We start from the raw sequence: 12770 nt of genomic DNA on the forward strand, positions 1-12770 counted from the left end.
GTTGTTTAACTTCGGTTTTGTTTTATTGACTCTAGTTGGAGTATATTTTGATATAAACTGCCTCTTGAGTTTTTCGAGATGTCCTACTTACGGGGAGCTAATGCCGAAATTTTTTTAGGCCCCGAGGTCCGTTTTTAAAGTATTTTAAACACTTTTGCTGCTGCAGATTTAAATTAAATAATTATTGTTTGATAATAAATTGTCATTAGAGTAAATGGGCCTCACATCTTGGTATCAGAGCGTAAACTGGTATAAGCTCGAACTAGAGTCTAGGACACTTGAGTATTGGCAATTAAATCGTTGTTGCGCCTGTGTATGCTACTTGACAACATGTTTATGTGATTATATGATTTGTTTACTTCCATTCTAATTGTTTTGATGTTTTATCGTATAGAATGGAGGGAGGTGGAGAAATTCATGTTGATGAGATTCCTCTAGCTCGAGGTCGAGGTCGAGGTCGTGGTCGTGGACATGGTAGACCTCTTGTCCATGTTGTTGATGACACTTTTGTTGAACAAGCTGCTGATCAGTTAGAGCAGCTTAGGATGGATGAGTTAGTTGCGCGTTTCCACTCTATGCATCCACCTCGATTCAGTGGTTCTGAAGGAGCTGAGAAAGCTGAATTATGGATTTCTGAGATTGAGGAATTGTTTGATTTGATCAAGTATCCTTCAGAGCGTCGATTGAGATTAACTGTGCATCAGTTGAAAGATCATGCAAAAATGTGGTGGTCTACTACATTGATGACCTTAGATGCTCAGAGGATTGTTACATCGTGGGATATATTCAAGCTGAAGTTTAAGGAAAGATATTGTCCTCCATCATTTTACAGTTCTAAGGCTTTGGAGTTTCATAACTTGAAGCAGGGCGATATATCAGTTGCGGAGTATGCAGATACTTTTTATGCTATGCTGAGATATACTCCTCATGTTGCTGCAAGTCAGGTTGCTGTTGTTGAAAGTTTCATTGAAAGATTTAACGATCATATGTACCCTTTTGTTTCTACCGGTAAGCCACTGAATTATCTTGAAGCAGTGGAAATAGCAAAAAAGGCTGAAGCTAGTCTTAAGAGGAGTGGCAATCGAGTGCCTACCCAACATCATCATTTGGGGAGGCAACAATTCAGTTCATCTGGTTCTGCATCTCTTCGTCCATGTGGAAAACAATTTAAGAAGCATGGTTCTAGTTCTTCGAGTTCGGGGAGTTCAGGGAACCGTGGTGGATATTGTTATAGTGGACCTTACTGTGATCACTGTGGGGGCAAGCATTCTTGTAATCAGTATGTTGGATTTCAAGGAGTTTGTAATAATTGCGGTCAGCCGGGGCATTTTGCCAGAGTCTGTCCTAGTAAGACGGGGAAAGCAGCCCAAGAAGGTAGTGGAGTTCAAAGTAATAGATTCCCATCAGCATCTCAGTCTTCCCACCAGCCTAGTCGCCATTCACATCAGTTCAGATGGCAAGGTGGTCGGCAAAATCAATTACATGTTCATGTATTTGCCTTGACTAAGGATGAGGCTCAGGCATCTCCAGGTACTGTCATTACCGGTAACTGTACTTTATGTGGTTATATAGCACGAGTGTTATTTGATGCTGGAGCATCTCATTCCTTTGTTTCTCATGCATTCGTCGTTTCGCATTATCTTCGCACCATTAGTATGAATTCTCATCTATCTATTGCTACTCCGATGGGCAAAATGATTATCACTGATAATGTGGTGTTCAATGCGGTTTTGTTTCACGATGACAATGTTCTGTATCTGAATCTCATAGTCCTACCTATGTATGACTTTGATTGCATCATTGGTATGGATGTTTTGACTGTAAATCGTGGCACTGTTGACTGTTATCGAGGAATAGTTCGTTTCAGGCCTAGCTTTACTCCTAAATGGAATTTCTATGGCCATGGTTCTCAAGCCAAGATTCCTCTAGTTTCTGCCATTGAGATGAATCGATTGTTAGATTCTGGTCATTAAAGTTTTCTGGTTTATGCTGTTGATCTATCGCAAGATAAGCGGCAGATTTCTGATGTTCAGGTAGTCTGTGAGTTTCCTGATGTGTTTCCAGAAGAGATTCCTAGTTTTCCACCAGAATGAGAAGTTGAGTTCAGTATCGAATTAATGCCAGGAACTGAACCTATATCTCGAGCACCATATCGTTTAGCTCCTGTTGAGCTAAAAGAGCTGAAAGAACAATTACATGATTTGTTGAGTAAATGTTATATTCATCCGAGTTCTTCACCGTGGGGTGCGTCGATTCTATTTGTCAAGAATAAATATGGTACGATGCGGATGTGTATTGATTATCGGCAACTGAATAAGTTTACTGTCAAGAATAAATATCCACTCCCTAGGATTGATGACTTATTTGATCAGTTGCAAGGTACTTCGGTGTATTCTAAGATTGATCTCCATTCTGGTTACCATCAAGTGCGAGTTAGACAAGAAGATGTGCCGAAAACAGCTTTTCGCACGAGATACGGACACTTTGAATTTTTGGTTATGCCTTTTGGTTTGACCAATGATCCTGCTGTGTTTATGGACTTGATTAATCGAGTATTTTGTAAATATCTCGATCGTTTTGTGATTGTATTCATCGATTATATTCTTGTCTATTCCAAATCTGAAGAAGAACATGCCAAACACTTGAGAATAGTTCTTCGAATTCTTCAAAAGAAGCAGTTGTACGTCAAACTATCCAAGTGTGAGTTTTGGTTAGATAGAGTTGTGTTTCTGGGCCATGTCATATCTCAACATGGTATTTCTGTCGATCCAAGTAAATTGGAAGCAGTTCTAAACTGGGCACGACCGACCAATGTTCCAGAGATTCGTAGTTTCATGGGTTTAGCTGGTTATTACCAGAGATTTATTGAAAATATCTCAAAGATTGCTAGACCTATCACTCAACTGACTCAGAAAAATCAGAGATTCATTTGGTCTGATGAATGTGAGTCAAGTTTTATCGAGTTGTAGAAGAGATTGACTTCTGCACCAGATCTTACCATTCCAAGTGGTCCAGGAGGATTCGTTGTTTGTACCGATGCATCAAATCGAGGATTAGGTTGTGTACCGATGCAGCATGGCAGAGTGGTGGCCTATGGTTCTCGTCAGTTGAAACCGCATGAGTTTAAGTATGCTGTTCATAACTTAGAATTGGGTGCTATCGTTTTTGCTCTCAAGATTTGGAGGAATTATTTGTTTGGTGAGCAATTTGTAATCTATTCTGATCCCAAAAGCTTGAAGTATCTGTTCTCTCAGTCAGATCTGAATATGAGACAGAGACGTTGGATGGATCTTTTGAAAGATTATGATTGTGAGATCCAGTATCATCCGGGAAAAGTGAATGTCATTGCCGATGCTTTGAGTCGTAAGGTTGTTGAGGTTAATTTATCCTCAATTCATGTTTCTAATTTACGAGAGGATATTTGCACTTTTGGGTTGGATTTTCAAATTCAAGGTAATGTTATTTGTGTATCTCAGATTTCTGTTGAGCCAAAGTTGATTCAGATTGAAAGGTCAGCTCAAAAAACCGATGATCGAGTTCTGAAATCTTATGAGTTAGTATCTCAAGGACACCAATCTGGTTTCTCTATTCACTCAGATAATTCTCTTCGGTTGAATGGTATGTTGGTTGTCCCAGATATTCCTGAATTGTTTGCAGCCATCCTTAAAGAAGCTGATTGTACTCGATATAGTATCCAGCCAGGAGGCAGGAAAATGTAACATATTCTACGGCCTCAGTTTTGGTGGAATAATATGAAAAAAAATGTAGCTGAGTTTGTGTCTCGTCGTATGATCTGTCGGCAAGTCAAAGCAGAACGAATGAGACCTGGAGGATTACTGCATAGTCTTGAGGTTCCTCTGTGGAACTAGGAGCACGTGGCTATAGATTTTGTCACGCATTTTCCACGTACTTCTCGCCACTTCGATGTCATTTGGGTGATTGTCGACAGATTATCAAATCGGCACACTTTATTCCGTACGATAAGACGTATTCGTACAAGAAGATGGCTTGTCTGTATATTGAAAATGTTGTGAGACTTCATGGAGTTACAGTTGCAATTGTCTCAGATCATGACCCTAGATTCACATCAAAGTTTTGGACTAGTTTCCAAAAAGAAATAGGTACCCGACTTGCGATGAGTACTGCGTACCATCCTCAGACAGATGGTCAGACAGAGCGTACGATCCAGACACTCGAGGATCTGCTTCGAGCTATAGTCATTGATTTTAAAGACAGTTGGCAGGAAGCTTTACCACTAGTAGAATTTTCATATAACAACAGTTTCTAGGTGACTATTGGTATGGCTCCTTTTGAAGCTTTGTACGGCAGACGATGTCGATCACCTCTTTGTTGGGATGAATTTGGTGAGAAGCAGTTGACTGGACCTGACATTGTTTAGGAAATGCATGATAAAGTCTAGTTGATTCGTCAGAGAATGAAAGCTGCTCAAGATCGGCAAGCTAGTTATGCTAACAAACGTCGTCGACCTCTAAAATTTCAAGTTGGAGATTTTGTATTTCCGAGGATCTCTCTGTTTAGAGGTTTTGTTCATTTTGGAATGAGAGGTAAGTTGTCACCTCGTTTTGTTGGTCCCTACGAGATTGTTGAGCGTATTGGGACTTGCGCTTATCGTTTGGATTTGCCCCAGTCCTTGTCTGGCATCCACGATGTTTTCCATGTTTCTATGTTGCATAAGTATGAGCCCGATCCATCTCATGTGATTCAACCTGATGGGGTTGAACTTGATCCGTCTCTATCGTATACTGAGTATCCTGTTTGTATATTGGATCGTAAAGATAAAATTTTACGAAATAAAGTTATACCACTTGTACGTGTTCAGTGGTCGAGGCATGGTGTTGAAGAATCAACGTGAAAAACAGAAGAGAATATGAGAGCATCTTATCCATATCAGTTTGATTCTTAGTAATGTATTCTTGGTTTCGTATCGTGTGTAAGATGTATGTGTATAAACAGAAATTTCGAGGAAGAAATTTGTTTTAAGGGGTGGAGAAGTGTAAGGTCCTGTAATTAATTATCCGGTAATTTGGCATAATTAGAATAATTATTGAGTTGTAAATTAAAATAATTATTTATGCCAAATAATTATAGAAAGGGTGTTAAAAAATATGTATTTTAGAATAACGGAGAATTTAACGATATAAAATACATATAGAGTTTAAATAACACACGAGTTCTTAAAATACATAAAAGCCAGATAAAATGGACTCAATTTATTAAATGTTGTGGTCAATTATTACACACAGACACACAACTTTATCAAATTAAAGAGAAGGGGAAAGAAGCAAACCCAATTCCCGTAGCCTTTGCTTTCCTTTTTCTTAGCAAATCCCGTCACTCTCATCACCTTCAAATTGGAGAGGCCATAACTTTACCGTCCGGCGTCGAAATCTCAAACGGTTTCAGGGGTTGTCTTCTTTACTTCAGTAGCTTCATTTTGAACCATGAATTGCCACTTTTGATGCTCGTTTCAGCCCAAATCGAGGCATGTTCGTAGCTGATGCTGTTGGCTCAGTTTAGGTGAGATTCAAGTTTAGTTCCTTGGAGTTTTGTTGTGTGTTGGAGTGGGTTTTAAGCCCTGTGATTTTCCTCTAACTCCAGCTCATTTTCTGAATTTTTTTAGCTCGTGAACAGTAACTTCGACGAGTTTTCGGTGGGTTACCGCCTCGAGACCGCTAGAGACTAGAGTAAACTTCGACCTTGTGAGTTCCTAGTCCGAAATTTCAGTTTTAAACGTGATAGTAGGCTGCCGAAATTTGGATTCTTACCCGTTTCATTTTAAATTGTTTTTGTTGTTTGAATAACGTTATATTGACGGAATTATCCGATAATTACTGTAGGTTCAGTCATTGGAATTCTTCGAGGTATAATTCGGCGAGCCTATTAATTATGTCGAATCGTTTTGTGTGATATTGAAAGATATTATAGTATGATTGTTATCGTTGGAATTAATCTAAGTATTATCGAGTTGATAAGGGTTGGAATGTAAATAATGATGAGTTGTCGAATTATTCGGCTTATTTTATTATTTTAGGTTGAGAGAGTTCAGTTGATCGTTCTTGAAGATCATTTTCTTGGTGTAGGTATGTTACAGCTCGGTAAAACATACGACGGTAAAACATAAATCATGTTTGATTGTCATTCTGTGTTGCACTGATCGTGCTTATGATTTGTTGACTGTGGTAAGTTGTTAAATGCTTTCGTTGTGTTATATGTTTATTATTGTGACATATTATTGGCATTTAACATAGGGCATACTGTTATGACAATCATGTTGAGCCCTATCATTCTTGTTGGCCCGTTGTTGATATCCATTGTTATCTGGCACTGTTGTTTATCTCGAGATCATAGTGTGGCTGATAGGCCTATACACATAAGACCGTAGATGTGATTGAACAATCCCGTGGTTAGTGCAGCCTTTTGAGGTGAGCGCTGGGAATGTGTCATCTAGTTCATTCTGTTGTGCCATCGTGTTATACCGTATCAGCTGTATTGAGGCCGAGTCAGGGGTGTTATTCAGCACAGCTTGGCATACCTCGCATACTTGACAGGGCGGTTTAGCTGCATGACGATGTAGCTCCCCTGTGTTGTTGCTCGAGCATTATTCCAGTTGTTAACGTACCGTTTGTTGGCTCCTGTTATCCCGATTATTCGTTGAGCCTTTCATGCATTGCATATTACATTTTATTTTATGATTATGCATGATTTATGATTATTGTTGTTATTGTTGAACTGTTTCATACAAGAATCCTAACCTCAGTTGTTTTCTGAGGGGGCTGATGTGGTTGCTATTGGGCACCATGGTAGATTTCTCGAGTCGTTTTGCAGAATCAGGCCGAGGTTCTGCCAGTGGAGCTCGGGAATGGAGGTTGGATTGCTTGGTTCTGTTAAGTGGAGTCTCCCAGTTAGTATATATGTATGTCTTGAGTTTGTTTCAGTCTTGTATTGTAGTTTATTTGCCGGGAAGATGCCCCGTGTATCGGTAGTGGTATTTGGTTGATTTAGATTAAATATATTATGATAGCACAACACATCTAATCTATGCTACTCGTGTACCAATCATTAATGACAATTACAGATCATTAAATTCATGGTTAGCAGTAGAAAATCCTATATCGAATTAAATTGTCAAATTCATCGATATACAACTTTCATAGAATTAAATATAAATTAACAAATACTTGAACAAACACGAATATTAAATTAAAGCACAAAAATCCTCACAGTGATAAAATTGAAATAATAGAATTATCCCTTGAATCAGAAATAAAACTTAGCCCAGAGCTGTGGAGAGAATATAAGAAATTCCTTCGCTTTCTTCTTGTTCTTCACGTTGAAAACGAGAGATTCCTTTCCTCCTCTTGTTTGTTCTACTGTGCGTGATGATTGGTGGGAGGATATCTTGAGATCTATGTTTGTTTTTATTGTTTTTTTTGCCTCCTTCACGCTGAGTCTCTATTTTTTTGGATTGGAGGATTTTGTTTGTTATGTAAATCTTATCTTGCTGGCCCCTTCACTTGAGTTTTGTGTGGCCAAAAAGGAAAAGTGGATCCAAGAGTATAAAAACCCAATAATCTAAAATAAAATCTAATCACTAAAATCTAAAACATATTAGAAAATATCCACTAAGAATATATAGAGTTTTTTTTTATGGAAAAACTCTATATCTTGTATTTATTTCTCTTATGAAATTCCTTGATTCTCATTAGGCAGTTGAAGATCACGCCTTGTCCAAAAACCACTTCTGAATTTTCCTGCATTAAGTCTTCCACTAAGATCATATCGGCAACTTTAATTGTGATATAAAATCACCTTTTAGCCCAAATTTATTGCAAGAGCAGAAAACTTTTTTCTACAATAAAATCACACAAAAATGTGTCAATTAAGCATGTTGGTAGTGGTAACAATGAGAGATATGACAACAAACATACAAACTATTATGAGCCTATCACAGGCCTCGGGTTGCCATCAAAGCACATGCCTTATCAAATTTCCTATCCGAGATGGTACATCCTGATGAAGAGGAGGTCTGGAGATTATTTGTTGATGGGGCGTCTAGCCTTTCGGTGTGTTTAGTGTGGGTAGTGATACTAGCTCCCCCGGGAGAGAAGATTAAGCTGCCACTAAGAATTGACTCCCGGGTGACTAATAATGAGGCAGAGTACGAGGCTGTTCTCGTCGGTATCCGAGATGCCCAATAGATTGGAGCTTCCCGGATTATTTTGTATTCTGATTCACAACTGATCACCCAGCAGATAAAGGGTATTTATGAGGCTAAGGATGACATGATGCTTAAATATCTAAAGCTCATCAAAGCCCAGACAGAAGTTTTTGTGGATTGGAGTATTGAGCAGATACCCCGAGAGGAGAATGAGGAAGCAGACCCTTTGGCTAAAATGGCCGCCTCTTTAGCAGAAGTGAATACTTGAGAATTATTGCATGTTTCTCGGCTAATTCTCTCTACTGAAGAAGAGACATTTCCAGCACCAGAGGATTCATGGATGACACCCCTGATGAAATTCATTGTACAATGAATTTCCCTGAAGATAGAGTTCAAGCTCAGAAAATCAAGAGACAATCTCTCAGGTTTGTTCTCTTAAATAATATCTTGTACAGGAGATTATTTCATTGACCTCTGTTAAAGTGCTTATCTATGGGAGAGGTGGATTATGTCCTCCGGGAGAGTCACGAGGGATGTTGTAGAGAGCATCTCTGAGGAATATATTAGCCCGGAAAGTCATGCTTGCCGGATTTTGGTGGCCTACTATTAGACAAGACTCTTCCCGAGTGGTCCGGGATTGTAAGGGTTGTGAACATCAATGGTTTGGAGTGTCAGAGAAGTAACCAGAAGCAGGGTATGGACAGCTGTCTTACATACTTAGAAGGTGGGCACTGAAAACAAGATAATGAAGAGATCTCCTCCTATAAATAGCAGGTAGCAATCTCATTTACGTATTCTGTAATTCTAAACTTTAACACTCACGTATATCACCACATATACAGCCATTTTTACTTTTCTTCACCAGCTCACTTAAGCATCGGAGTGGCCACGCCGGACACCCATCCGGAGCCCATTCACGAGTTCATTTCATTGTCTGCAGGACACGGTGGAAGCCATAGCTCACAGATATATCACCTTTCTCAGTTTCAAAAAATATAACTCTCTCGTCATCTGATGGATTGTCCACACATTTCATACCCAATTCACCCGGATCACATCATTATAATTTCCCCATCGCGGCGAGCTGAAGTTGCAAAAATGGTCAGACTTAAACAGTTCTCAACATTATTCGACTGTTCGCGTATTTTTCATTCAAAGCGTTGTTGGGGTTTACTGTAGCTTATCAAGTACGAGATTCTTTTTTTGGTTACATATAATGATTTTAATTTTCTTTTTTGTAGCATGAGTCGCTCATTAGATAATCAACTATTGAGTGCCTTCAGCAGTCAAACTTTGTATAATTTGTTTCTGAAACAAGAAATCCTTTGTCTTGCCAAGGTTAGACATGCAATTGGTGAAAAATAATAAATGTTCCTTTTAATAATATATAAAATATATGGGCATTTGTGTGTATATGTTGTCACCAGACACAAACTTACTCTCACGGAGTACTGTATGTGAATAGCCAAATTTTGCTTCGTAAAATATTTAATTTTGTCATTAATTTATTTGACAATCTGTCACAAAAACTCATGAAACTGATTTAATATTTGACAATCTGTTATATATTATTTGTTTTCACTGTGTCAAGCTCCGGACGTAGGTCACATAAACGTAACTGCACAATAAACGCCTATATATAAATCATTTTGAACTATTGTTTTTATTCACGTGAGATGGGGTATCACACACCATCTTTCCATTTTCGAGTGAAAACATCAGCAAACATATATGATATCGCTTGAGAAGCTAGCAAGGGAAGTGGTTCGTAGTGTGGTACACAACAGCATGCTTTGTTATGTTGAGTGGAAGGCATTATTTCAGGTTTTTCAACCTTAAAATCATTATCAGTTTCGTCAAGTCTCTATATAATACAACTTATACCGCAAGTAGTGTGCTGGTGGGGTTCATTCATCTACCGTCATAATATACAGGGATCAAATACAAATGCATTTCAAAATTTATACGATATAAAATCGTTTATTGCGTCAACATTCATATTATTGGTGTAGTGACATAAATATCTCACAATCGACAAGAGTCGTGAGTTCAAACAATGTTACAGCAAAGAAAATTCAATCCCCAACGTAATGAATGAAATCGTCTGTTACTTTTAATAAATATTGAAAATGTAATTAGCTATAAAAATATTGAGTAGGTCTCTTGTGAGACGGTCTCACGAATCTTTATCTGTGAGACTGGTCAATCTTACCGATATTCATACTAAAAAGTAATATTGTTAGCATAAAAAGTAATATTTTTTCATGGATGAACCAAATAAGAGACACGTCTCACAAAATACGACCCGTAAGACCATCTCACACAATTTTTTACCAAAAATATTTCATGGAATAATGAGTTTCTTAGCGTATATATTAGTGAAAAAATAGTACATGGTATAAAGTGTTGCAAAATAATTGAAAGAATTATATTTGTCGATTTCCTTTAATATTCTCCTATATTTGGACTTTGTAGAATTTTTATTGATTTTGCTGACGTTCTATGTGGGGTACTATTTGGTGAAAAAAATTAAAGTCTGCCTATTCTTTTACATTAAAAGTGACTGCGGATAGAAAAGGAGTTTTGGTTTTGGCGTAAGAAAGTTGATTGTTTAAATTAATAAATAAAACTATTACTTCAAAATAAATTACAATTATTTGCAGGAATTCATTAACAAATTAAATGGTCTTAGTGGTATACATTTTTTTAAATCTTGTACTATATATTAAAGTTAAGCATGACAGAGACAAAAAACAAAAAAAAACTTGGGCTATATGTTTTTTAAAGTACCTCAGATATTGCGCCTCTATTCAAATTTTAATTTTCACTTTTTATAAATTTTATGATTTAATTTTTTTTAATTCTGAGTTAAAAATTTTACAAAATTAATGTTTTGAATTTTTTTAAAATTTGATTATTTTTTGAAAAAAAAGAACTTATTAAAAAGCTAAAAAAATTAATTTTGGTTTTAGTTGGAGAATGAAATCGATGCCCCGTAAAATTGACACATCTGGACGGATCCAAGCCCATATCAAAATTGGTCATTGTTTTTTACGGCCCTGGCTTCATTATGGGTCAAGAGCCCAGATGTCCGAGCATAATAGTCTGAGCCAAAAAGTCCGAGTCCCTCGAACTTTTGATACGATTCTTCATACACGAAAAGCAAATACGCTCTAAAACAGAGTCACGCCAATGTTTCGATCAAATCTCATCAAGATAATTCAAAAGTCCTAGCCGCCATGCAAGAGTCCTAGATGTCCTACAGTGTTACGTCTCTTGCCTCATGTATATTTCTACCTTTGACAAGAACTTTATTCCTATAAAGAAACTAGCCCATCTTGGCTCTATAAATATCATGTATGGGCTACGATTTGAAATACACACATTCTCTTGCTCATTTAGTATTATTGTATCCATCTCTTCTAAGTTTTGCTCCTCGGACGGACTTATGCTTCAGAGAGGTCAAGCAGGAAAAATCTTGGCACCCCTAACCCTATTTCTCATTGTAGAACTTAGAGACCTGAAACGATCCACTCAGTTGTGAATATTTGAAGATCCACTCTCCAGACCGAACCCGATGTAAAATTTTGATATCATCAATTGAAGTTGTCTGTGGGAATGTGAAGAAAAAGAGATAAGATGGTAAATCAAAGAGGAAGAAGAAAGATGTTTTATCGTTAAGAGAACCTAAAAAACGAGAATCGTGAGGATAATCACCATGAATAGGAATACCATGAAGAACAATCTCATGGGGAACAGAATGATCTGAACAGTTCATCCTTTTCCACGTAAGAGCACATCTTGGGCTTCCACGGAAGAGCCCTTGGTGTTCCTTGAACAACTTATGTTCTTCCAGGGTCTTCCCTGAAAGAATTTTTTTCTTTTTTATCTTCAATGGAAGATCTCATTATGATCTTCCTCCGAGCACACCTTGGTCTTCCGCGAAGAGCCCCTTGGTCTTCTTTCAAGCACACCCTGATCTTCCCCGAGAGTGTTTTTGATCTTCAACGGAAAGGCCTTTTGTCTTCCTCAAAACAGCTCATAAGGTCACATTTTGGTCTTCCCCGGAAAAGCACCTGGTTTTCCTATGAAGAGCACATCCTTGTCTTCTTCGGAAGAGCACATCAAGGTCTTCCTCCGAACAGCTCATCCTGCTCTTCCACGCAAGAACAAGTTTTATTCTTCCTCACAAAAGAAGATCCTGAAGGGCAAGAGCCGATCCTGATCATACTTGGAAGAGCTAATTTTGGTTTTCCTCGAAAGAAATCACTATGGCCACCCTCAGAAGAGCTTACCATTCTCATCCTCGGAAGAGTTGATCCTTATCATTTTCAAAAGATGTTACTCCTTGAGAGCTCTTTCATTAATACAGTATGTTATATTTTTCATACAGTTATCTTTGAAATGTCTAATGTGGTAAAGTCATTCAACACAATAAAATATAAGCCCAACACATGTTGGCCATCTTACTAGAACACCTCCGGACAGAAAACTCTGAAAAGCCCGACAAGCTCGGCACCATATAATCCCATGAATGTGGTATTCACAAAAGCCCGACCCTCAACTCGACATCATGTAAGTCCCTGAATGT

The 12770-nt window shown here is 37.9% G+C and overlaps 1 protein-coding gene and 1 long non-coding RNA gene across 3 annotated transcripts; both read left to right on the plus strand.

Annotated features, from left to right (window-relative positions):
- Nucleotides 1–3068: 3068 nt before the first annotated feature.
- Nucleotides 3069–3719, plus strand: LOC140991267 (uncharacterized). Its single transcript, XM_073461198.1, has 2 exons — nt 3069–3209; nt 3477–3719. Exons 1-2 carry the CDS (start codon nt 3069–3071, stop codon nt 3717–3719), a joined length of 384 nt encoding a protein of 127 aa, XP_073317299.1.
- Nucleotides 3720–5242: 1523 nt separating this feature from the next.
- Nucleotides 5243–6808, plus strand: LOC140991789 (uncharacterized). Of its 2 annotated transcripts, none has more exons than XR_012177953.1 (3): nt 5243–5538; nt 5642–5720; nt 5859–6808. It is a non-coding gene; the product is annotated as an uncharacterized lncRNA (long non-coding RNA). The 2 variants fall into 2 exon arrangements; XR_012177954.1 differs by having other exon boundaries at nt 5642–5705.
- The last annotated feature ends 5962 nt before the right edge of the window (nt 6809–12770 follow it).

This window comes from Primulina huaijiensis, chromosome 13 (assembly GCF_012295235.1).
Source record: "Primulina huaijiensis isolate GDHJ02 chromosome 13, ASM1229523v2, whole genome shotgun sequence".
NCBI classification, from domain to species: Eukaryota; Viridiplantae; Streptophyta; class Magnoliopsida; order Lamiales; family Gesneriaceae; genus Primulina; species Primulina huaijiensis.

What these genes read in the sequence shown, in the direction of transcription:
- LOC140991267 (XM_073461198.1), top strand. Translation starts at nt 3,069, where the DNA reads ATGCAGCATGGCAGAGTGGTGGCCTATGGTTCTCGTCAGTTGAAACCG. An exon ending in ATTTGTTTGGTGAGCAATTT is followed by an intron (nt 3,210 to 3,476) that starts GTAATCTATTCT and finishes TGTGTATCTCAG; the next exon opens with ATTTCTGTTGAGCCAAAGTT.